At 32.0% G+C, this 27,414-nt stretch overlaps 1 protein-coding gene across 2 annotated transcripts in view; it reads left to right on the plus strand.

Moving 5' to 3' along the window:
* The window catches only part of LOC140437317 (sorting nexin-8-like), a 74,839-nt gene extending 47,889 nt beyond the window's left edge, over nucleotides 1-26,950 (plus strand). For both annotated transcript variants that reach the window (XM_072526781.1, XM_072526780.1), the window contains exons 4-9: nucleotides 165-432; nucleotides 5,936-6,173; nucleotides 9,009-9,253; nucleotides 14,127-14,343; nucleotides 17,445-17,633; nucleotides 24,778-26,950. In XM_072526781.1, the coding sequence (XP_072382882.1) occupies nucleotides 165-432; nucleotides 5,936-6,173; nucleotides 9,009-9,253; nucleotides 14,127-14,343; nucleotides 17,445-17,633; nucleotides 24,778-24,870 (1,250 nt within the window). In that variant the 3' untranslated portion in view covers nucleotides 24,871-26,950. The remainder of the gene's footprint in view (nucleotides 1-164; nucleotides 433-5,935; nucleotides 6,174-9,008; nucleotides 9,254-14,126; nucleotides 14,344-17,444; nucleotides 17,634-24,777) is intronic.
* The last annotated feature ends 464 nt before the right edge of the window (nucleotides 26,951-27,414 follow it).

The following is a 27,414-nucleotide window of genomic DNA, read 5'->3' on the forward strand; positions in this document are numbered from 1 at the left end:
TATGTACTAACAACAACCGTAATAATAGTGAGTAGGTATTTAAACTTTCATTGCAAATTGCAAAGCATAATATTCAATCACAGATTTTTCAGTAGTTGTTATCGCTTAAACAAACTTTTCTCTTTTGAGAATACATTCTATAAGTTTTTTTTGTTTTTTTTTAGAATATCCAAGTCCAGAGATAACCGATCTTGTTCAAATTAAGAACATGAAGATAACACTTCACAAAAAAACACGCTCCGCCGAATTTAATTATTCTAACATAACGAAAAGAGATTCTATTAGCGTTCACCTAGTACCTGAAAAGAAAGGGTTGTTTATAAAATACTCAGAATATGTAGTTACGTCCGAGCGATTTAAGACTAAAGTTACCAGAAGATATAATGATTTCGTTGCATTGAAAGAATTGTTACTTAATAGATTTCCTTATAGGTAAGTATTCTTATATGATTTGTTTATTTTATTGTCTGTATTTATAAATTTTTTTTTTAAGAAAAATTTATATTTTAATTTTTTTTTATATTTAACTGATTCGAGAATAATGAATTCGAGAGTATCAAGTTCACTACCAGATTTAGTAGCTTAAGTACAAAGTCTATTATAATCTGCAAATATGATCGCACAGCTCTCAGGTGGTGCGTCTGCCAGGTCATCAATACAGATTAATAACAAGAGATGGCTTAATACTGAACCCTGCAGAATTACATGCTGCATGATACTATGTTCAAATCTTATGCCGTATATTTCCCTGACAGCGTGACCCGTGACCTATTTTCGGTCAGTCAAATACTATACTAAAGCATATATTTGTACTTAGCTCATCTAACTCCAGTAATAGGTTTTTTATATAATAGGTATAACATTTTAAGAAATAAATCAAGTGAAAAGAAGAAGTTCACACAAGGTGGAAGCTACAATCTGCTTCTGAAAAGTCTTAGTTATGAAATCACACAGAGCTAACATAACCCTTGTTGTGTTCCGTTTTTACGAAAATCTAATTGTTCCCGTTCGAAAGAAAGTAAAAAGTAAATTTTTTAAATAAAAGCAAAAAACCGTTCTTATCGTCATTTGTTATTAACAGAGAGAATACATTTATAACTAATTAACTAATCTACAATGTTCCTGAATAGTTTAACATAATTGCCATGGTGATATTACAGTTAATTCGGTTTGTTTATTGTCAAGATAATTTCAAAAACAAGTCGGCATCGCGTTTAAGTAATGTAGACTATTAATACTAGCAGGAAATTTTTCAACAATATTATTAGTAGGTTGTAGGTGATATTTATTAGTTAAAGAACCTTCAAGTTTTGACTGCAAAATAATTTATAAAAATTTTTACTAAAAATAAATGGACACCGAAGATGGAAATGATATGTCTTTAACTCTGTCTGAAGTAAAAAAAGCTGCTGAAATGGCGTCATTGAATATATATATATATATATATATATATATATATATATATATATATATATATATATATATATATATAATATAGATCGGTTTAAAACGTTCTCCTACGTCTTCCGATACCCAGTTGCCACTCCTCTCGATTCATCCATAAGTCTTCTTCTATGTCTCGGTCTTTCATTTCTCTATTGATGCCTTCTCTCCAACTAAAGCGGGGTCTTCCTGTTTTTTTTTCTACTGTGAGGTAGACTTGTTTAAGACTTGTTTTGGGAGACGTTCTTCAGACATTCTCTGTACATGACCGTACCATCTGAGTTATAGGGTACCAATATCGTCTACTATGGTATGTTTTACTTTCATAATTTCTCTTATTGTGTTGTTCGTTACTCTTTCTAGTCTAGATTTTCCAGCTGAACGTCTCCAGAAATACAGATCCGTTGCCTCAAGTTTTCTTTTGTATCTTTCCTTTATTTGTCATACTTCACTACTGTAGGTAATTATATTTTTAATGATTGTGTTATATATCTTGTGCTTGTTATTATTAGATATTGATTGATCCCAAAGGATACTATTGAGAATGAAAATTGCTTTTCTTGCTTGGTTGTTTTTCTCCTCAATTGTGTCGTCTACGTTGCCTCCTTTTGTGATGATCATATCTAAATATTTATATGTGTTGCAATGTTTGATAACTTCTCCATCTTCCAATATGATGTCCTGTTGTTTCCCGCCGATACACATATACTCGGTTTCTTGGATATTGATTTCAAGTCCCCATTTTTTATACTCCTCGATTAATATTCGAGTCATATACTCAATATCTTCATAATCTTGTGCTCACTAGTTGATCATCTGCAAATGACAAAGTATATATGGTATTGTTGTTAATCGGCATTCCCATATTTCTACATTTGCGCTTCCACAGTTTTAGAGGTTGTTCTAGATAAATTTTAAATAATGTCGGGGAGAGACAGCAGCCCTGCTTAAGGCCTTTATTTATTTGGAACCCACTTGACAGATTATTTCCAAGCTTTACATTTGAGTTAGCATTAGCGTACATTTCCTTCGTCGCATTTATTAAATTCATGCTTATGTCTGTTTTCTCTAACGCTTCCCATAATTTATAATGTGATACGCTATCATAAGACTTTCGTAGGTCTACATACAATAAATGTACTTCTTGGTTAACGTCTATTTTCTTTTCAATAATCTGTGTACTGCAAAACAAATGGTCAACAGTAGATCTACCTGCCCTAAATCCTGCCTGTTCCTCAGCCTCTAAGTCTTTGTATTCGCTTTCTATTCTATTTTTAATTTCTTTTCCGTATATTCTACTAATTGAGTTTGTCACGGCAATGCCTCTGTAATTATCACATTCTTCCCTTCTGACTTTTTTTTTGTATAGTGGAGATGAATGATGTCTTCCACTCCTCTGGCGTTGTCACTCCATTAATGCAGTTTTGGAACAGTTTGGCTAAAGTTGTATATAGCGATGCTTTGGCTGAAAAGATGTAAGACACACACAACAGACAAAAACTACACACATTCAACACGAACGAATAAGTTAATGTGGGTGGATGTTATTGTTTTTCAAGTTACAAATAATAAAATAAAAATAAATAATAAAAGTTTTTTTCATAAATATCTACCATCAGATGTAATCACATATATTATAATAGCTATGATTCACCTGGCTGATTTACCACATTCGCCTACGGCTCATATCTTACTCCTTACAAATGACTAATATTTGTTGCTAAAACTCAAAATCGAAATTTAATGTGATGGGTTTTAAAGATTAGGCTCTAATAATAAAAATTCCACTACGACCGTTTAATGAAAGTGATAAATTTTATTGATTTCATGAGAATCGTAAAATAAGTCAAAAATCGCGCAACGTGTATTTATTTAACACCTTTATAAAAACTGACTTCATTTGCGACAAAATACAGAAATTGCATACGAAAGCTGCACTCCTCACCTTTAAAACGATTGTCTTTTTCGTCGAATTTTTACCGCCAAGTTACTCCAGTCGTCAGAGACGAAAATGCCACTCAACATCTAAAAATTATACGAGCAAGCGGAATTTTGCCAAGAATATTAATTTTGGGACCCCAAAAAAGTTTACCACTTTTACCCCCGGGCTTCCCCCTAAAACCTCCTTCGTAGGGTGGTAAAAACGCAAAAAAAATCGATTTACCAAGAATCTGTACGCCGTACAAAAAAATGTTTAAAATAAAAAATGTAGCTGAGATAATTTTAAACAAAAATGTTTATTAACATTTCAAATCAAAAGATATCAAATTTTTACCGTTGAGCTGATACAAATTTTATTGAACATTGATTTCGCGCGCGTAACTGACATGCAAAATCGACGGTCGCTCCAAGCGTTGTTTCTGAGAGAACCTTTCATTCTAAATAAAAAGTACTAATAAGCATTTTTGTTTAAAATTGTCTCAACTACATTTTTAATTTGAAACATTTTTTTCTACGACGTACAGATTGTTGGTAAATCGATTTTTTTTTTCGTTTTTACCACCCTGCGAAGGAGGTTTTAGGGGGAAGCCCGGGGGTAAAAGTGGTAAACTTTTTTGGGGTCCCAAAATTAATATTCTCGGCAAAATTCATCTTGTTCGTATGATTTTTAGGGGTCCACTCTCTGGCGACTGGACTAAGTTGATACAAATTTTATTAAAATCAGCGTTGATTCTGGGAGAACGGTTCAGTTACACAAAAAGTACTAATAATCATTTTAGTTCAAAATTATCTCTGCTATATTTTTTATTTGAAACATTTTTTTCTACGGCGTAGAGATTCTTGGTAGATTTTTTTCGTTTTTCCCCCTCTACGAGGTGGCGTTTTAGGGGATGCCGGGGGTTAAAAGTGGTAAACTTTTTTACATCTTTTTGGTGTACCAAAATTTACATTCTCATCAAAATTCAACTTGTTCGTCTCGTTTTTTGAGGTCAAATCTCTGACGACTGGACTATGGTAAAATTTTTAATTTGAATTATGAAATCATGTGAATTGCGAGAGCTCGAAGAGCAAGACTGCCTTTTAACAACGTGGTGGTCATTTTGAACCACTACTTTAGTTTTGCATAGTTACTTTTCTGCAAATTTTCGCTGCTTTTTTTATTTTTAAGATACTTCGTTGATTAAAGTTACGTATTTTTTGTGGACTCTATTATTTATTCATTAATTAAAGATCAATATTTGTTATGAATTAGTTGTCGCACATAATAAAAAAATACTCAAATGTTAACATTTTATCAATTTAGATTAAATAATATTAAGCGGCATTTAAATTTTTTCTGCTTCGAGCTCTCGCAATTTACATCATTTCAGAATTCAAATTCAAAATTTTACCAGAAAAAACATTTTGCCGAAAATTCAGTTTGCCGCTAAATTTAGTTATTCATCCGCTTTTCAAATGCAGAATCCGTTTTTAAAAAATCTAATGTACAAGATGTTGTTTTTGGGTAGGAATATTTTTCCAATATTTTGTAGTCTGGATTACTTATAATTATAAATACATTGATCGATTGGGCAACTTAAAGACTATTCGCGTGCCAAACATAAAGAAAATATACAGTGTGGTTAAATAGACTAATGAATAGACCATACTCTCTCCAGATCCCGTTGTTTCTCTATATTCGACTGAAAACTAAATACAGGCAACTAGGACTGGAGCCAGCTCTTCGAGAGATAACTGCATTCTCGGTAGGATCAGGTTTTCGGCAATTTACGAATATGCTTTGTACTCTACGTAGTGCTCCCTCTACATTTGAAATGCAAATGGACGCAATTTTGAGGGTGTGGATATGGCAAACCTGTTCCGTTTATTTGGATGATGTAATTGTGGGTGGCAAAACGAAGAATGACAATTACTAAAACAACTTTTATGAAAATGAAGACATTTTTTTGCAATAATCATCTCAGTTTAGAACTAAGATAAAGAATGGTTAACTGCTATATTTGGTCTGCACTTTTGTAAAGAGTAGAAGTGTGGACACTAAAAGTATTAAGTATGAACATAATTGAAGCGTTGGAAATATGGATACGTAGACGGATGCTGAAGATACCTTGGACAGCAAGAAAAACGAATAGGGAAGTACTAAGGAGCGTGAACAAAGATAGAGAATTGCTAAAGACTATCAATACCGAGAAATGTCTTATCTGGGATATATAGTAAGGGGAAATCGATAAAATACTACAACTCATCCTTAAAGGCAAAATAGAATTGACTCAAATATCAAATTCAGGACAATATATGTCTTTTTAGAACATGATCAGGTAACAAACGTAGCTCTGAAAAGGATAAGAGGCTTTCCTAGAAATCCAGATGTTTTCGACTAAAAAATACATTTATAATGTACACAAAACATCTTACAGGCGCATTGTGGAAAGATCTATGAGCCCAAACGACCTTTTCAAACTCTTTAATCTATAGGCTCAGTGAATAATAATATATGTGTCTGCATAAATATGTATTCATTTCACTATATAAAGTCACTTTTATGTTTTAGGTTAGTCCCTTCACTACCTCCTAAAAAAATGGTTTCAGATGCACATTTTTTAGAAACTAGAAGAAGGGCTCTCCAAAGATGGATGACCTTAGTCAGTCGACATCCCATCATATCACAAGACTCGATAGTGATATTCTTCCTCACAGATCAAGGTCCCGATTGCCAACATAGGATAAAAGATATTTTTGGTAGAATTCCCGATGAGTTCATGACTTCCGATGTTGCCGCTAATGCGAAGGTAAGTACTTAAACTATATATAAAATAAATTTTTAAAATCTAATATTTTTCTCTGTACCCAAATTATTTTCTAGATATTTTTTATTCAGTTTTTTTATATGTATACTTGATCACTTTACCTACTACCTTTATATCTGGCGATCGATTATATTTACATTTAATCACATTACATGTTTCATCCTGGGTAGAAATAGTCTGTGAGCAAATATTGGTTTTCAAGTAGTTATAATGTAAAACATAATTTATTATATGAAATCACATAAAAACAACATAAAATTGTTATTATTTTTACTAACAAATCACAGATTTCTATTTTATGAGTTATTTACTTATTCACATTAAAAGTTTGTTTCACTAAATTATATCGTTAAAAATCAATAAGCAAAGTTATTAATTATACATTAAATCGGAGGCCAGAGTCATAATTAACGAATCGTCCTATGGGTTTCGACCGTGTTCTTTTTGCACGACTTGTATGTGGTTCCACCTCAACGTTTCGCTAGCCTTCTGGATTGCTTCTTTAGTAGCATAGAAGTTCTGTTGGACACGGTAACTAACTTACTCCACGTATCCAGAGACGGAAACGAACAGCTCGGAAGATTTACGGACAGTAAATCAAACATTAAACGTATCCAGAGGTGAAACGTGAATCCATTGAAATTTTGCAACAATTCTGTTGGACACGGTAACTCACTTACTCCACGTATCCAGAGACGGAAACGATTAGCCTGGGAGATTTACGGACAGTAACTCAAACATTAAACCTACCCATAGGTGAAACGTGATTCTATTGAAATTTTGCAACGGTCGGTAGTTGGAGGAAGTGTTGTGTCAACTAGAGCAATTTTGAATAACATATTCATCACCTACCTAAAAAAAAAATTCAGTAGATGTAAATTATTAAGTTCCCCCTTTCAAAAATACTTAAGAACGAGTATTTACGTCTCTATTTCTAATTACTTCTTCACAGCGACTAGGTATACTTAAAATCAAGCATCATATTTGGCCTTAATCAATTGCATCCCAAATTTATCTTACCATAATTTCTATGTCGTCAAGGGAGGCAGGTGGTGGTTGTCGGCTCCTGAGTTGACGATCAATAATAACCTACAAATTCCCTGTGGGATTTAGATCAGGGCTGCAACGTAGCCAGTTCATGGTTTGTATACCAAACCTCGTCCAAATAATCATGGATCACATGTGTAACACGTGGTCGTGTATTATCATGCATTAAAAGAAAATTATTTCCTATGCAAGGTGTAAAGGAAATTATATGGTTAGACAAAATGTCTGTAATATACCTTTCATTTGTTAAAGAACCTCTTCGTAAAGCAACGAGATCAATTTGCGCTTCCCGTAAGAGATATTCCTCCCCAAAATATTACAGATCCTCCATTAAATAAATTCATAAGTTGTACGTTGCAGCGAATAACTCTCAAACGTTTATCTGCACTATAAGCTAAATATAAGCAATAACTCGATTCATCTATAAGAAAATACGTGTGCTCTCAGTCATCAACATTCTAGTCAAGGTCCTCTCTTGCAAATTACAATCTTCTACGATGATTTACGTTTAAAGCTGGTACTCTGGCTGGTATCTTTACATGCAAATCTCATTCAGCGAAACGCCTTCGTATAGTGTTTCTACTAATTTGAATATTATGAACATCTGCCACTTGTATTTGTAAAAGTCTCATTGTGACAAAATGTTCCCTTATAGCACGAAGTCTGATAAACTGATCTTAGCGTGGTGTTCTGACTCTTCCTTCTGTCTGTCTAGGCCGTCTCGTGTGGTCGTTTGTTTCTCGAACACGTTGACTCGTGATATTGTAGTATGATATACTCTTAACCTTACCATATTATAGTATGAGATAGCCTATTTCACGATTACTTAATCCTACATTAGTCAAAATCAGATTTCTTGAAATACGATCCATGTCAACTACATACGCAAAGCAGCAAAACAATTGATTGAATTAGCTTGGTTTATTTACCTTACAAATTCATTGGAATAAAGTTACTTCAGCGCTGCATGAAATTAAAGCCTCAATGAACATATTTACCTGCCCTAGTTGATTTCATGACATCATCTCCACAACCAAAATGTCAGTACTGTAATACGACTCTTTGAATCAGACATATACTTCCGAATGTCGCTTTTATGTCAAAATACGCCAACAGCTGGATATTAGTCCTATCTTGAAAGAGTCCTTATGTGAAACCTAGTGTGTAGACCTATAATGTGAAATAAAAATCATCTAAATCCAAACAATGGTTCAGAAGAAAATTACTTCAAGTTTATGGTACAGTTAAAGTGGTGTGTTAATTTGGAGAGTAGTATATATATATATATATATATATATATATATATATATATATATATATATATATATATATATCTTCTTCCTCTTTATAAGCAATTCTGCTTGTTCATTGGCGGATTAATACCTCTATGGAAGGTTGTTACTCCATCTTTTGCGCGGTCGTCCGATACTTCTTCTGCCGATTGGTGACTTATCTCTTGCTGTTTTGACGACACGGGTCTGCTCCATTCTGCTTATATGGTTATTTCATTCTTTTTTTCTATTTTGTATATATATATATATATATATATATATATATATATATATATATATATATATATATTAGATTTCTTCCTCTTGTTATTTAGACATGACCGTCGGTTTTTCAATGTGCCTCCAGTAAGTTGTAGTTCCATCGTTTACGTGGTCCGCGTAAACAATATATTGGTTTTATTTAGTATAATAGAATTCATAATTAAAAAAAAAACAACAAAATAATGGTAGTGTTTACAATAATAACATATATTTTTAGGAACTCTTGCCACCTGAACATAGCCAAATTGCCGTCAACTCCCAAAATATACGAACATTGGTAAACGTCGTAGGTAAAATGAAACAGTTAACCGAAGCAAACGTTGAGAGACATAATTCAGCGGGTAGAGATTTCGAAGAGTTTATCAATCAGTTGAAGTCACTTAGCGCTCTTAACCTTGATCCTGGCCAGGCTAACTTAGAAAATTGGAGTGGCATGCAAAAGGGATTTAACGTCCTATCGAGGTAATTAATTTTTAAATCGTGGAATTGTACGCGTTTTTAGGTATAACGTGCCCATTTTCTGTTTAAAATTGAGATTTTTTAACACCATTCGCTATTGTTTTTATAATAGGCTAAGGCTAGCTGGTTATAGAATTTTAATATTTGATAATTAATAAATGTTCTCCATTTAACTTTATTTATAAATCGCTAATATGGTTATCGCCAGAAAGATCGAACCAATATTCGTTGATTTTCTTAATAAAGTATTGTAATCGATGTCAACACGTTCGGGTTAGACATCGTTCGGGTTTGGTGCTTCTGTGCAAGCGGAACTGAAAAATGTTTAGGATCCCTGATAATTTAACAAGTAATTAAGGGGGAATTGGGTGTGATAACCATATTTTAAGCGTATTTTGTGAATTTTTTTTAAAGCTGTGGTTACATTTATTTATTTTTAAACTAAGTACATTATATAAGTATGATTTGAAAACCATATAAAAAATTTTTGAATGCAGAATATGAAGAAATGGACCAGTGGTAACAAATCTTCTTAGACTCCGGGAGAAAAATTTATTCCAGGGTCGTAAGGTGAAGCGCTTTCTCCTAGTATATCCAAAACATTTTTTGTTTTTGTTTGCGTACAATTCTGCTTTTTTTGGTTTCTTCTGCAGCTTCTTTTGTTTGCTCTGCTTGTCTGCTGTCTGCGGTTACCTTGCCTTTGCCACCAAGAGTTTTTCATTAATTTTTTTCCGGTTGCAGTAATGGTATGTATTAACTAGCGTTTTGTTTACAAGATCTCGTAATCGGGTACCCATTCTTTTTTTAACATGTCCGCACATTTTTTTTAATAATTGAAAAACTGTCACCATAAGGTTTGGATTCCAGTAGACCAGAGTATGTTTTAGAGTCGCCGTTACCAATTTAAATGCGATATTTTACGTTGTTGTTCATTGAACGTTGAAACATTGTTTTTATTGCATCCACGTTCATATTTTCAGCTGGTCCACTATGATTGCAATTACGTTTTTCACTATTTCCGTGTTCTTCATACCACTCTTGAAACTCTGCAGACTGAAGTTTGTTTTCCCAATATTTGCTATCGTAACAGTAGGAACTTCTAACAAAAATGTCCACAACTCTTCCAGTATAATACCCAATAAATGAAGCCACACCATACAATGAAGAAAATCCTTGTTTTTTCCATGTTCCGTCATCTGATACGGTTAATTCACTTGTATTGTGCAGAGTATTAACAAGTTTCTTCTTTAATAACAGAAGACAATCATTTATTTGCATCATGTTTGACATAACAACAAATTTTTGTCATATGTGTACTGTATGTTGATCTTGATATGAAATTACTTGTCATATCCATCAAACCACAACTTATTACAGCCAGCTAATCATAAACCTAAAATTCACATAACGAAGTCAAAACGATAGTTGATTTCATAGGCATTACCCCCTATCCTGTCGCTAGATGTAACATAACGAACAATTTTCACAGGTGATTTTATTTTGAAACCTTCCATTTTGCAAGACTCAAATTTGCCATCACGTATAATACCCTACACTAAAGTAGAAATAGCAGAAAAAACTAACAAAAACTACACGATTCCATATATAATATTTATTAATATCTTCCGTTATACTTTCTTCCGTTTCAATTGTTATTTTTTGTTTGTTTGATATCGTACTTGTTACATCAATATATTTACGTTTATGTAGTGGAATTCTTTTTTTTTTTATTATTTTGGATCATCTATGAACTTTTTTAGGCATATTAACCGAAGCGAAAACTGAGATAGATTATATCACACGTGTACAGATGCGCGGCAAAATATGATAGTACTTCTATACTACATACAATAAATATATACACCGTATATATTTATAGCATATACACATAATACAGTAAAAGTGGTTTATATGAAATAAATAGAAGGGAAGCATGATCTGAAATCTTAACAGAATATTTCTGAAGTACACTACTTTCATTCAAGCAAAAAAAAATGAATTTTTTGAAAGTTTACGACCCTACCCCTCCTTCATATTATAATAAATTAAACATAATGCATCATTATAAAACATAATTAAACATTAGTATACATTTAAAAAGAGAGAAAGAGCAGACAAACGTAGTAGAACAAGACCACCTACATGTTGGGCTGACATCAGGCGTATCACCAAAAATTGGCAACAAAGAGCACAAAATCGTAAAGAATGGAGGAGAAGGGAGGCATATGTCCAGCAGTGGATGTGATAAATGAAGGCTGGGTGATGTTGATACAAAAAATATTATTGAATTTATAATTTGCGTTATTGACTATTATTTTTTACCTTAGAAGCAATAAATGCTACTTTTAATTTTAAAAAAAAAATTATTTTCCAACTTCAGTTAGTCAAAAATTACATATTATTTGCAGACGTGAGCTTAATAAAATCATTTCAAAGGATAATTAAGGAAAGGTCGAGAAATAAAAAATACTAGCTCAACTAAGAATAAGTTCTCTTGTTCGTCTAAAAAAAAAATAAAGAGTATCCAAACTAAAAATGGGTCAATTTGACGAAGGCTTGTTCCGTCTCTCTATGATATTGTTCTGAAGCTATTTTCTTGTGGCATTTTAAAGTAATTACTATTTAAATGGAATAAACCACAATTAAAGGTTAAAGTAAGTTTATTGGCGTTTCAATTTCCACTTCGGAAATACGAAGTGGAAATTGGGATTGGGATCCGTGGGGAAAACCGAACGATTGTTTTCACAGATGGGAGGTACTTGCATTCGAATTACGTAAAGAAATATAAATGGAGTAATAACAGTTATAGTGGTCAAAGGAAGCCAATTTCCAAAGGACGAAGGTTAATTATTGTTGCCGCTAGTAATGAGAATTGATTCGTTAAGGATTCTTATTTGAGGTGAAGATTCCAATCTACAACCGGTGATTATCACGACGATATGAATGGATAATGGCTTACCTCCAAACAGCGTTATAGTATTAGATACCACAGTGCACAATACCACAATAAACGATAGGATAAACACCCCGCAAATAAGGCTGAGGAAAAGAAATACAGCATACAATGCTGAAATGCTTCGTTCAGAGTTATACGAGTTAAATTAAAGTTCATAAGCCCCGATTTGATGAGTATTCAATTGATTATTAGAAGTTTTGGAGTGTATTAGACATGAGGTATTACTATTGTTGCAAGAAATGTTATGGAATTATCTGATGAGTTGTTTGATACATTTTCTGTTGAAAAATGGAAAAAATTGTGACAAAGTCGTTTCAATGGAGAATAGATACCCTTGTGTCAAAAGAACCTTTACTTGATGCAGTTTTTCATCAAATGATAATTGACTTGGTGACGACGCACCAACCAACGCAGTGTTCTGATGAAAATATTTGTAGCTCCACTGAATTATGTAGTGACTTTAATTAATATTGTAGTGAAGTCTAGAATTAATATTGTAGCGAAGAATAACAATTTTTCGGTTTTCTTTTTCTTAATTAGATGGCTTTTGTAAAGACCAATTAGCCAGACAATATTTTTCGGTTTGAAGTAATGTTTTAACATGCTTTTTCTTTTATGCGCGTTTAAATTTAAAATTAACCACAACTTTTGTGTATATATTGTCTAATATAATAATATTTAATATACATTGTTTTCGTAAAATTCACATTACATCTCAATTTTTGACGCGACAACACCGCATTAAGAACAAGCATGACTATAGAATTTTTCATATAAAAATGATTGCACGTCATTCAAGATTTACGACGTCAGAACCCCACAGCGTTGCCAAAACATCAGAATAGTTAGTAAGTGAGGAATTTTTAAAATGTCAACCATTTTCCAGTTGCCAACACTTTATACAATTTTGCCACAGGCTGAACTGTCATTAAAATTTGAAGTATTCCCGTATCAGTTGCGTACAATTGTCTAATCTAATTAAAATTATTATTTTGTGGAATATTAGACTTAAAGAGTTATTTCATAAAATTTATATTATTAACAAATGTTTTTGGTTATTTAATCAATACAATTCTAAAATTTCCAATATAATGATAATTACATTTTTCTGATTATTATACTATGTTAACGCCTGTGAAAGATCGAGCAGTTCCGTATGGGTTTCGTATTATTAGCTGTGTTAGGAAAATTTGAACTCCAAGGTTGACGTTCTGGAAATTTTAAATATAAGTAACGTCACTTTATATAAATTATGACGTGCAACGTATTTACTTTGAAAAATGGTATATATGCTTATTATATCTCTCTCATTTAGGCACTGATGACCAGTCACTTGCCGTACTATACTATATGTTTATTGTATCCAGTTGGTTCTTATTGTTTATATAATATATGAAATAATTTTTATTGATACCTATACTGTGTACCCATTGCTATAGATTTGTAGAAAGTTACAATAGTTATTGTAAATAATTAATTTTATCACAATCGGAATCTTCAAAACACTACCCGACACATGCATGTTATAGTGAAAAAAGATATAAAAGATCCAAATAAAAGATGCAAAGAAAATAGCTCCTATTGAATATCTTTTGTACATCAAAGAACAAAAATAAGTTCATTAGCGTTCATTACAAGTTCAAAATTATTTTGTGCAATGTATTTGAAACATCATTTAGTAAAAATCTCATTTTACGAATATTTTAATTACTCCAAACTAAAGGCGGTATTTGTTTGAAACCGATATTATCATGGTGCGATATAAAAGTTCGGTTGACTATACAAATGACTATCAAACATTAAAATCGATTTTATAGCTGGATAGGCTGTCATTTTCATAGGTTGCATTAAGAAAAAAGCAATGAACCAACTTGTGCTTTATATCAATTCATTAAAAATATTTTAATTGCATTTTTTTAGGGAAATGGCGGCTTTAACCAACCGGTCCAGCCATCATGCTTACTTAGAACAGAATGATGTCTGCGAAAGGCTAGGACTTCTTTTAGATATCCTTGTGGCACACAAAGACTTGTGCGAACGATTAGAAAAAGGCCTTCACCATGATCACGCTGTAGCTCTTTCGAAACTCCTTTCTATGAAAAAACGAAAGATACAGGGTGTTATTCGAGGAACTGACGTAAGTATTTACTGATAATATTCTTGATTTTACATTGGGAATTGTTTAAGTAACCAAGATACATTCTTATTATGTAATTTTTATCTTATTTTGCATATCATAGAAAAGTTTTAAAAAAATGTAAATTATAAATTAATCTCTCTCGGGGTTATTCGTGCTTCATATTCATCTTACTTCTGTGTTGCAATTAGATTCATAGAAGCCAATTGGAAATAATTTTACTTCCAAACTTTGTCGAAATATATTGAAATGAAAACCGCAATCGTTTGTCTCCTTCGGGCCAACATCAGGATCATAAAATTCTCAAATCACGTCAAATAAGTAAAATAATTTAGTTACAGTTTATCTAAAATTTAGCTATTTTCAAATTTCTCCAGGACACGTAAAAAACACTTTCACTCAACTTTTTTCTTTTTAATCTATTAAATTAACTTTGGTAAAAATTCACTGTTTATCAACTTTGGCAAACCGAACTCTTCAAAAATTTATTCTACGATCCCTCTTTCACCTGTTCCCTTATTTTTATCTCTGCACTTCCTCACCTAAAATAATTCTAGCCAATCCGCTTCTTTAATTTTATTAACTAATGTTCAGTCTCATTAGATGCAAACACTGTGTTCGAGTTTGTATTCAACCTAAGAAGGAATCCATCATTATATTCCAAAGAAACGGATGAAGAATACCTTTCCTTCGGGCCTAATTGATTTCGCCCCCGCGCACTGCATGTTAACTCGCCTATGCCCCATCATAAACCCTATCCACCAGGCGGCTGGCTTAGCGAAACGTCATCGCATTGAGAGCTTCAGCGATTCCAAGTTTACATTATCGAAGGCTTTCTCTACGTCCCTGAATAATCGTAGGTCAAACTGACCATCAACAATTGTTTTCTCTAGTCTCCAAACTAGTTGGTGTAGCACCGACTCCACAGAGCGACCCGTTACAAAAGAATACTGATTATAATTCAGAAGACATAATTTTCAATTGAAACGAGTATAGTGTAATCATCCGAAATCATCGGACTTTTTGATAAGAGTCCTCTCCAGGTTTGGTTATAAAAACTCCCTTAGACTCTCTCCTGGACAGTGGCACATATTCGGTGATAAAATAGACCGTGAATAGACCATTAATTGTCCCTTCCGCTGCACTCCATCCCTTCTGAAATACTATAGGATAAATATCATACCCATTGTCGGGATAGTACATACAGTTTCAAAAGCTATGCATCATCCAAAATTTTTGATATTAACTGTTTGTAGAAACCTATTATAGATAATTTAAAAAATATATATCATAGCTTTAACTGATATTTTTTGTTTTAAAAGAGATACTGTTTTTTTTTAATAAATAAAAAATTAAAAACTAAAAAAATTTATTTCTAATTAGAATGATTTTTAAAAATTATTTGTAAGCTCATGATGGGTTCTAGGAGGATGCCTTCGGGCATGAACAGTACATGTTCAATGGTGTTCATGTCTGGAGACATCGCAGTCCACTCCAAACAACGAATACCTTCTATCTCAAGATAGTCATTAACCGCTTGAGTCTTATGTGAGTGGGCTTTATCATCTGTAAATACAAAATTTTCACCAACAGCTTCTCGCCATGATCTCACATGAGGTTCTAAAATCCGTGTGATGTACCTTTGTCCTGTTAGAGTCCCATCAATAACCACCAATCACGTACGCCCACCTGCCATAATACTGCCCAAAACATAACACTGCCACCAGCGAAAGGAAGTATGGGACGGGTATGTACTAGTTGTGCAGCTATTGTTGGCTCTCGCCAAATACGAATTCGCCGGCTATCACTATTTAAACAGATTCTGGTCTCGTCTGAAAAAAGCACACAATTCCAAAAATGTTGAAGGAGCTGTATGTGTTCTTAAGCCCACTGGAGGCGGTGCAAAACATGTCGTTGTAGCTGAGGAACTCTTATGGGTCGACGACTCCTGTAGCATTTCTGATCTGATATATCTATTCTGTTGTTCATTGGTAACTCGGAGTCTACCAGAGCCAGCCCTATTCTTTCTCGCATTTGTCTGCAGAAACCTATTCCATATCCGTGAGATATCACTCTGAGAAACATCCACTCTTTTCACCACGAAACGCTGTGAATGGCCTTCTTCAATTAAAATGATAATTCTTGCACGGTCAACTCAGAAATTAAATTATGATTCATTATAAATCATGTTTTCATACATTTTATCAAAATAAATTTTTCAAATGTTTACACCTTGTCAAAACCAGATCAATTAAATGGGTATTTAAAAAAATAAAAAATATACATAACTTTGGAAACTATGTATAGATAATGCACGGTATTATGAAATAATCAAAATCTAAATTTATTATTATTACCAACCCATCGATTGGTAGGCACTTGCTGAAAAATTACAACAATAAAAACTAATAAATTATAATGAAGAATTATCAAAACAAAATAAACTGCTAATGATACAAGATTCAGCCTAAGCCTAAACGTATTAAACGAGTCCATCTTTGAGCTTAAAGGAAAATTATCATACAGAGTTCTATTGTTCCCATTGAATTTTTTTTAATTTTGAAGTACTAGAGAAATTTATAAAACGAAATCTGTTGTTAAATTAGAATTTAAGTAGGTATTTTATTGCTTATTCACAGTATTTTAGATTTATTTATATGACAAAGCTTTTGTGGTATTAATAAAATCGTGTTAATAATATAGCAACTTTGTAAACAATATCAACAATAAAACTGAATCCAGGCCGTAGAAGAATGTCATGGCTGCGTAATTTGAGAGAGTGGTTTGGCTTTACCACTAATGAACTCTTTAGGTCAGCTGTAAACAAGGTCAGGATAGCCTTGATGATTTGCAATCTCCGATAGGAGTGGCACAAGAAGAAGAAAAAGAAACAATATCAAAATTTCCTGAAGTCTATTCGGTCCTAAACGTCATTTTTGGTCTCTACAAATTAAAGTTCTTTGCCGTACTTGTTGTTTGATGCTATCATAATGTAAATTATTGCTATGTAATGTAATGTAAATGTATAAAATTGATTTTCTAGCAATAGTTTATTCGTGTAAAATCCTAGTTACCTAAATATGGTTAATTATATATTTTAGGCAGAAAGTGTTGAACATTTAGAGTCTAAAATGCTAACTCAAGAAAATGTTATCACCAACATGGAGTTGCGTGCGGATTTTAGTTTGTATTGCGTAAATATGGAAACTCGGTTGGTGTACTCCTATCTGGAAACACTTTCAGATATTATGAGGAATTTATTGAATCTTCAAATTAAATCTCATTCTGAGGTAAGTTATGATGAATTATACAAATTAATTAAAATAATTTTTTTCAGGCATACATTTTAAAATCATCTTTAGTAGTTATTTATCGATTATCCTCTTAAACTTAATGTACTAGTCGTACCATTCATTAGATTCTTGAATGAATATTTTATGGTCATTTCGATTTCCAGTGTGAAAATCGTTTGCAAAGATTAATTGGTGGAAATCTAAACTTCAAAAAACAAATGTAATTGTTATTACTTCAATTGTGTTTTAATCCCATATACAAATACAACACGTAAAACCATTGTGTTCTATACTCTGTTTTTTAACCAGGAGGAGTAAACTAAAAAGACAGATTCACACCCAAGAAAGTTACTAGAAAAGTCACCAAATACATCTTCTTTTTTTGTTGATTATCTCGGCCTTGCGGTAATCCAGTAATCAGTATCGGACACCTTCACACGTTGATTCTAACATAACTTTGATTGTTTATGTTTGAATAATAATTTTTCGAATTAACTTCCAATATATATTATTTAGTATTTCTAATTACAATAAAAAAATGTTGGACTGTTATGAAGAAGTTGAAGAATTTTTAGAGTTTATTTATCACATTGTAGAAGAAAATCGTCCGGAACGTATACGAAAGCGATATATTCGTGATAAAATGATATCTAAAATCCAATGGAATTTTAAAATAATATTACTGTTCCAGTCTGCTTATATTCTAATACAAGCTAAAGTAATGTGCTAATAAAATTAGCACATTACTTTAGTAAGTCTTGATTTTAACAATAACTATTCTGCAAAACTAACCTGTTGCCTGTTTTATTTTTGCTACCGTGGCTGTTATTTTTATTCCAGAATTATCAATTTTGATTTGTTTATACATGGTTATAATGTTGTTTATAAAACAATGTAACATTGTTTCTCATTTGAAGATAAATGACCCAAATCTACACGGCGTTTTTTAAGTGGAGAGGAATAATTACCACTAGTACTTGGCATCGAATCTATATTTTTATCTTAATAACACTAATATATCGCTAAATAGTTCTGAAAAGAACTGTTTTTTATATAAATACAAACGAAATATCTAAAAATGTAAGGAATAACGCAGAAAACACAAAAAATTGTCGATATAAATTTTGAATTTTAAAATTTCACAAATGTCATTAGTGTCAAAATGTCATAATTTAGTGGAGTAAACTTGCCTGCGGTTGGACCAATTACAAACAAGCATTACGGCGCGGAAAATTTGAATTACTCCTCCTGGTTAAAAAACAGACCATAGTGTCTTCTTAGTCCAATACAAAAATCTTTTTTTGGGAAGAATCTTATTAGGCTGAAAATATATATTTAAAGTAGAAAACAAGTATTTATTGAAGGATTGTCGCATGGCTTAAAAGCAGCTTCCGGTACAGGCCGATTTTTAATAATTACGCTTATAGGTAGTCACTATTATGGCTTTATGGCTGAAGGATTTAACGATGGTCCCGAGTATGCTACGAGCACTTTAAAAACAGTATGCTACGTATGCGACAGAGTTATCCCGTTATGATGTAATTGAGGTCCAAAACTTTTGATATAAATCTCGTTCAGTATATACACCAAGCAATTTTACTCGGATATTAAAAATGTAACTGACAAGGTAAATAGTAGAGATATTAAAGTAATAATGGGATAACTAAATGCCCAGATTGGTGAAGAAAAAGAAAAAAATGTTTTAAGAGAGTTTGGTCTTAAAGAACGCAACGATAAAGGGGACTGAGTTATAGAATTCTGTAAAGAAAGAAATCTATGTATTATTCATACCTTTTAAAATGTCGAAAATGAGATTTTACACTTAGCTGCAGCATATAGTCCTGAAAATATCAGGAGAAATCAGATAGATCACTGGCATCGTTTTAAAACATAAACAAAACTACTTCCGACTTACCCAAAATCAAATATAAAAAACCACAGTGGACTAATGATGATACATTAAATCTTATAAATAAAACAGGGCATTTAAAAAACGAGATCCTCAAAAATACAGCAACATACAGAAAAAAATAATAAGAAAAAACGAACATTAAAAGAAGCGTGGTTTGAAGAGAAATGTCTTGACGTTGAAGATCTACAAAAGTGGCACGACGATGTATTCAATGTACACAAAAAGATAAATGAAGCTGCTTCTATATGAAATAAAAGATCATACGACCGTGTCGATAAAGAAGGTAACCATATCACAAACGATATCGATATACTAAAAAGGTGAAAAGAGTACATTAAAGAAATATTTAGCGATGAACGACAAGTAAAAGAAATACAAAATTGTACTGCAAGTCCTACAATAACAATGATAGAAGTCAAAAACTGAAAAGCTCCAATAATTGATGAAATACCAACAGAAGTAATTAAAATGCTTGGAAATACAGTGAAATAATCATTTCTTAGGTTTTTAAATAAAGTATACGAAACAGGGAAAATACAACAGACTGGTTTAACTTTCTGATGAAATTCCGTTTCACCCGGTATAGATTCTAAACCATGCCGATATTGCGATTCTTAGAAGAAATAACGAAGGAAGGTACTTAACGGTACTTTGGGGTAAAAACCCCGTCGCTAGTCGCCTGCATAATTTGGATATTACCAGTCGAGTAAAAGTTATCACAGAAATCAGTCGCAAAATCTCGCAAGCCTCTTAGCTAAAATCGCTAGCTCGCACAATATTCGCTTATTAGTATACCTATTGTATTTTTATCTAAATACTTCGCATCGCATTATTCTTTCATCAATATTATTAAATCAATCATTGATAGTATTTAGTGCTTCCTAAAACCGCAGTTATAAGTTAAATTCTTTCATTTAAACCAGCAGTGTTGCCAGTAGTTCGCTTATAACATAGAAACGACATTCTGCTAAGAAGTTATTCTTGTAATTAGATATAATAGTGAAATTAGCCACAATAAAGTGTAGTGAAATATTCCACAACACAGTGTTACCGGATTCTACATATGAACGTTACTTAATGTCTAGCTTAAATCAGAAATTACTATTTAATCTTAGAATTAAATTTAAGTTAGTGTTTAATCTGTTTATCATTCAGCCCTATGCTGATGGTCCTTCAATTCTTCTTTCTACGCCCTTTTACATCACTTTCTATTGGTGATGCTTCCAAAAAAATGAAATGCTAAAAGTTGTTCCGACTATAGTACAATCAATCTTAATAGTCACGTTTAAAAATCTTTTTCGGATAATTTACTCCGAAATTTATGCTAGAATTGAATAAGAAACTATACGTAATTTGGTTTCCTTAATAATCTTGGAACGAGAAGCAATATTCAGCTTGCAAGTACTGGTTCAGGGGTCTAGAAATGCCAATCATCCTGTGTTTATGTGCTTTATAGACTTTCAGAAAGCATTCGACATGGAAAAGTGATGAAAATTCTTGAGCGAGTGGGAATAGACGATAAAGAATTAGGAATTATTCAAAATCTATACTGTCGATAGCAAGCAAATATCAGAATTGGTCTAGATACTTCTGAATGAATTTAAATTCTTCCTGGGGTTAGATAGGGGTGCACCTTGACACCATTGCTTTTTAATTTGTACTCTGAGCATCTTCTCAAAGAGGCACTTGCCAGTCAGATCAGTGATCTGAGATATGCGGATAATACTGTGTTGCTTGCGAGTTCAGCAGAAGAACTACAGTTATTAATTGACAATGTTACTGGAGTACTGTTACTACATACTTTAAAAACTAAATATATGGTAGTCAGCAAAACACCGGTACATAATTAGAGCATATGATGTTGAAATAGAAAAAACCGATAACATTACTTATCTCGGTTCAAATATAAATGATAATTGAGATGTGAGTAGAGATTAACAACCGCATTGAAAAGTCCAAAAATAGAACTTTCAAATCATATGGCCTGAAAGCGCATAGCTATGGGAAATTAGAGAAGGCCTTCAAAACTATAATCAAAATTGAGATTAAAAAAATATTTTACTTTTTATATATGATTTTACTCCATTGTTTATTGTATCACGTTCCAAGATTCTAAAATTACTAATTTATATACTCTACAAATTAAGAATTGCCTACCTATGTTTAAGTAACTTGCTTTAGATTTGACTAACAAGCTCCTTTGGTGGCAATTTTTAATAAAATTAACACAATTATAAATTTGATACTTGAGCTGCTTAAGACAAAGCGAAAAACGTTAAGATTCTGAACCAGTATTAAGCTTTCTGTGAAATTTTTATATTCAGTGTCTTCCCTTCTTCTTCTTTTTATGTAGACATGACTCATGTCTGTTTTTCAATGTGCCTCCAGTAAGTTGTCGTTCCATCGTTTTCGTAGTCTTCCGACTGATCGTCTTCCTATTGGGGAACCGTCTCTTGCCGTCTTTACTACTTTTTTGTTGTCATTCGGCTTATATGATCGTTCCATTCTACTCTTCTATTTCTTACCCAGTTCTTTATGTTGTCCACCTTGCATCTACGTCGTATATCTGTACTTTTAGCTCTGTCCCATAGTGTCTTGCCATCAATTTTTTTAAGTGTTTTCATCTCTGCTGTTTCTAACATCCTTTTTGACCTCTCTGTGTCAGGTCGTGTTTCTGCCGCATATGTCATTATTGGTCTGATGACTGTTTTGAAAATTCTGCCTTTCATTTCTTTCCCGATATTTTTATTTTTCCATATCGTTTCATTCAGGCAGCCTGCTGCTCTGTTTGCTCTATTCACTTGATCTTCCACTTCAGTTTTGAGCTTTGCCTAGCTAGATAATGTGATGCCTAGATATTTAAACTCTCATTTGGTATCCTTTTTTAGTTCTTACTTGTTTTTATTATTTCATCCATAATCAGGTTGAACAATAGAGGACTCAGGGAGTCTGCCTGTCTTATCCCATTGCCAGTTTCAATAGGGTCGGTTAGTTCTTCTTTCACTTTTACTTTTATTGTGTTGTTTTGGTAGTTCGATGTAAAATATACAAATATGAATACAGAGTAAAATTCCATGTTTTGTAACGATATTTTTTAATAAATACATTATTTACAATTCTGAGATAAATGATATTTTATCATTTTGTATATATGATTCTGACGACAACTATGCGTATTAAACTAAGAATATACAGCAACTTATAAAAAGGCAATAAATCTTTTAGTTTTATTATTATGCAGTTTCTTCGTAAATATATAGAAAAAGTGGCGGTAGAAATTTGGCGGTTCTTTTTCCTATAAAATGTTTAAATGGAGCGGCATTCAGAGACTTCGTTCTCGGTCTTCGTGCCGGACAGTGGTTACATACCAAACTCCTCTCAGAGGCTTAATTCTCGGTCGACTACTTGGCAGTAGCTATATACTAGCCTTCACAGACTCTGTTCTTTGTTCCCGTAACTGACAGTAGGTACATCTCGACCTCTCAAGATTTGTGTAAAAATACACACGCTCAACGTACACTCTCGTTCACATAGCAGAAAAGTAAATAGTTTAGTTTTAGTTAATACGTTTGTAAATAACTATCTTTTGTAACAGTGCAACGTAAAATAAAGTGCCCTTAAATTCATCAAGCATTATTATTACCTTTTCTACTTAGAAAATTGTTTCGACGAAGAATTAATTAATCCTAGTCTAAATACTTAGTCAGTTCCAACGTCTGATCCGGTACTTGTGTTGTAGAAAGGAGACAATTCACAACACTCTGTTCATTATGCTTTCGACGGTTGGTGGTATGTTTTCCAAAAAAAAAAAATTATGGACAATTTTCCTTATTCGATATTTCACTCCCTCGTCGTAAGTATTCTTGTGAATTGGACTGTAAATTGTTTTTCTTCCTTTTTGCACCGGTTTCAGTTCGCCTTGCTGGACCTCTTCGCGGATGTTATACATTTTGCGAACACTCGCTCCGCACATTTTCGAAACTTTTTCCACAGTAATAGTCAAGCTGTCACCATTTTTTAAGTTCAGATGATAGTTCAATACATTTAACACCACACGTTTTACTTGCACACTAAGAGTCATACCCTGTTTGAAATTCACGACAGATACTGGCAACGGCTCCATGATGTAGGTACTTTCATCCGCTTGCTAAAATGAAATAGAACTGAGCTTTCATATCAACAATGCAATAACTATCGACAATGAATTTTTGATATGTTTTACTTTTTTTATAGCATTTTCTTCATGTTATTGTTTAGTTCGACAATGTAACTCTCCTATTTATACGTCGATGATTGAATCATGCTTTAGTTAAAACAATAATGATAGTCTTTTATACAACGGTAGGCAATTTTTGTGTGCGCGTATATGCCAGTGCTATGATTCTTAAATCCGGTCCTGATGCGCCGCTCGGGGCAAACCGGCAACGTTTTAGACGTACACTTCACAATTTTGTTGAGACTTAGATTGGAACCGAGCTATATTAAAATTAATTTAAGTATAGTGATTCTCTAAGATAGTGCTTCACCACAAACACCAATGATATCACTGCAATTCTCAATTATACAGTAGTTACTTTCTTATTTTAGTTCATGTGGCAGGATTTTCATATGCTTCAGAAAATATTTAAAATATGTCACATACAGTCAAGTGAAGTTTAACTTTGAATGACCTTGTTTAACCTGATAAATGACTCTTCTATATATGTTACAAAAGTTACTAAAAGGGTTTAAACTTGTTTTAGACTATTTTATTTTCTTCAAAATTGTGTTTTAAAGCAATCAAACAATTACTTTCACAAGTTAGGCTATGTAATATTTATTTTGAACTCCTTATGTGAAGACCTGATTTAATTCTTTATTTCGATGATTCTGTATATACTCGTATACTTTTACACGGCACTGAAACCTCCCGTCTATCACTTACCGTAAATCTCAATAAACTGTGAATGAATTCACTGACAACGATTTTTTATTATAGGTAGTACTTACATATTATATCAGCTTTTAAGTTAATTTCATAATCATCAGCTAAACTCATTTAGAGTGAAATCCGTGTATACACTTTTATTTTTCTGTAAACAAATAATTATTACCGTAACAGTTAACGAATAAATGGTTTTAAAAATTATTAAAGCAGTGTTTTCACGAGCATGTAAGAATTGACCATCCTTAATTAAATTGTGTGTCATCATTTCTTGTACGTATTAATACTATTTTATCTAATTTCAGCTTCAAGACATTTGGACACGAATTCAAAGTTTGGCTCAACAATTCTTTCGATGTGATAACCAAATAAACGGTGACATTTTAAATAATAACTAGCTAGTGATTATATGATCATTTTTAAATATGTGTATTTTATAAAAGAGATTTTTGTATAAATTATACCTATATTTAGAAGAATATTAGTTAAACGTTGGAATACTTTTTACGGTTATGGGATTTTTCCAAAAAAAAAGTCAATGATGTCTTAATGTGGTGTTCGAATCACTTTGGGGGTTATCGTAATTTGGCCAAAAATTCTCTTTCAATCTAATATTTAACTTCATTCTGGTTGAAATAATCCGTGATAAAAAAGTATATAAATTAAAAAACAGTAAAACAAGATTCTGCAATTGAATGATGGTCTGGAGAGAGATAAGGCAATATTCTAGAGTGGTATGTTAAAAGGATGGACGTGTTCATATCAAAAGTAGAAGAATATTGCTAAAGTATAAATTAGTAAAAGCAATTTTAAGTTAATATAAGGTCAAAAACAGTTATTAATGTAATTAAGTTTTTTAATTAAACCAATTAAAATGTTGTTCCATATATTCATGGGTGATGAAGTCCAGATTTCAAGATTTTCAAAAAAAGCTTATATAATTAGCGGCTTTACATAAGCACACTCAGAATACATATTAGCTTTTTATTTTAATTCCCACTAGCAAAACTGTCCACTTATCAACAAAAGTGATCCTAACATCCTTCCTAATTATTTTATTATATACTCTATTTTATTTTATTACATATATTAGAGAATTGTACATAAAATGTGGATTTTATTGAGTTTTTGTTTAATTGTATCAAAAATAAGTATACCAAAAGATTATTACTAGAAATTTTTCAGTTTATGAATTTGTACAGTATTTATAAAGGAAAAGGCCTATATTGAATCTCGAATATCTCATTATATTTCGCATATTTTACAAGTTATTTTGATTTTAAAGATAATAATGAACACATGTGCTTTTCGTTGACTTGACAAAAAATGTGAGGTATTTGTTTATTTTATCATTTTTTTTTTTTCACATAGGCCAAGAGAAAAATATCTGGAATTTTAAAAATATATAAGCAGTAAAACCATGGGAAATATAATTTGATATCTCTTATGGTATGGTTTAAATGTATATTGTTATAAAAATTACTTACACATTCCATGAACAATTTATGATGATAACTTTTAAAGACTTAATCATACATATCTTGTTTAAAAATGTTTTTAGAGATTTTAGAGAGATTGTTTAGATATTATATCGAGTTTTAAATTATTATATACACATCTAATGAGAGCTGTCCCAATATTTCTTAGAATTTGTTAGTCATAAACTAATAAAAAAAACTACCTGATTAACACATGTTTAGGTGCCGGACTCTTTTCAACTGTTTTCAAATTATTTTAGATCAAAATTCCACGGCAATTTCTAAAACCTTTATTTCTGACTAACAGACTAAAAATATTGCGGCGTTTATATATTCCTAAACATATATTTTTGCAGAGCGTATTGATTACGATATATTTAGTTAACAGTAGACGAAATGCTCGGATTTGATCTAAAATCGTAGTTATATATGCTTGCATGTTTATAAGGTCATACTGGTCAGTGATATTTTTATTTATACTTTTCAACTGGCTAAAATCTAATAAATGAAATTAGTAAATAACTTGAATTGGGTTGGGAATACACAACAAATCATTGTCAGCCTAAGCCCAATTATTTTTGGTCATTTGATTTTGTTTTCTGAAACTTGGCGGAATCTGTAGTATTATAAATGCAGAATTTTTTGATAAAAAATGTGACAAAAGTAATGATTGCTAGGTGGTTTAAACTAGTATACCCTTCCTCGTTTATTCATCACTTATGTTGATATTATTTGATATGTTTAAAAGCATAAATTCGTTAAAAATATAATTTTACTTCGACCGAGCAGTTAGTTACCCAATTCATTTATTTATTTTACCCACAAATCTGTCACATCCATGCCTTACTATACTTATCCATTAATATAAATGTAAACTTTTATGAATATTTGTTTTTATTTCGATATAATTATGTTTATTTGATTATATAAATCTGTTACCATGTGCCTTATTCTAAGTACATCTTTGTGATTTTTAACTAATAAATATTTTTCAAAAGGTTTTGTCTTTCGTTTTTTTCGTTGTTTTTTGTGGCGCTTTCTAGTCCGTAGCAGCCATTCATTTGATACTGATAGTCTGTTCCTAGTGTACAGATTACGGGCTGCTTTACCTAAGACGTCGTCACTCTATTAACTCAACATAGGCGTATTGACTAGTAAATTTAGTAATTAATTTTCTGTTTTTGGTCAAATTTTGACATCGATTGGAAATGGCTGGAAGTTTTTTTTTCGGAAGTCTGTCATAAACCTACTGTACTGTACTATTATGTAGATTCCCTTGAATGGCTCATGTCCATTAAAGAAGCCTGTTACGATTCTGGCTGCAAGATACTATACAACCAAGAACACGTGCTCAACCAATATTAATTATAACTTAAAAATAAAAAATATTCACCTGCAGTTTACTAATAAAATAAAACTGTATTAAAACAAAGGTTTAACTTGTTTATTTTTGAATATATATAT

Source organism: Diabrotica undecimpunctata, chromosome 3 (assembly GCF_040954645.1).
Source record: "Diabrotica undecimpunctata isolate CICGRU chromosome 3, icDiaUnde3, whole genome shotgun sequence".
NCBI lineage: Eukaryota > Metazoa > Arthropoda > Insecta > Coleoptera > Chrysomelidae > Diabrotica > Diabrotica undecimpunctata.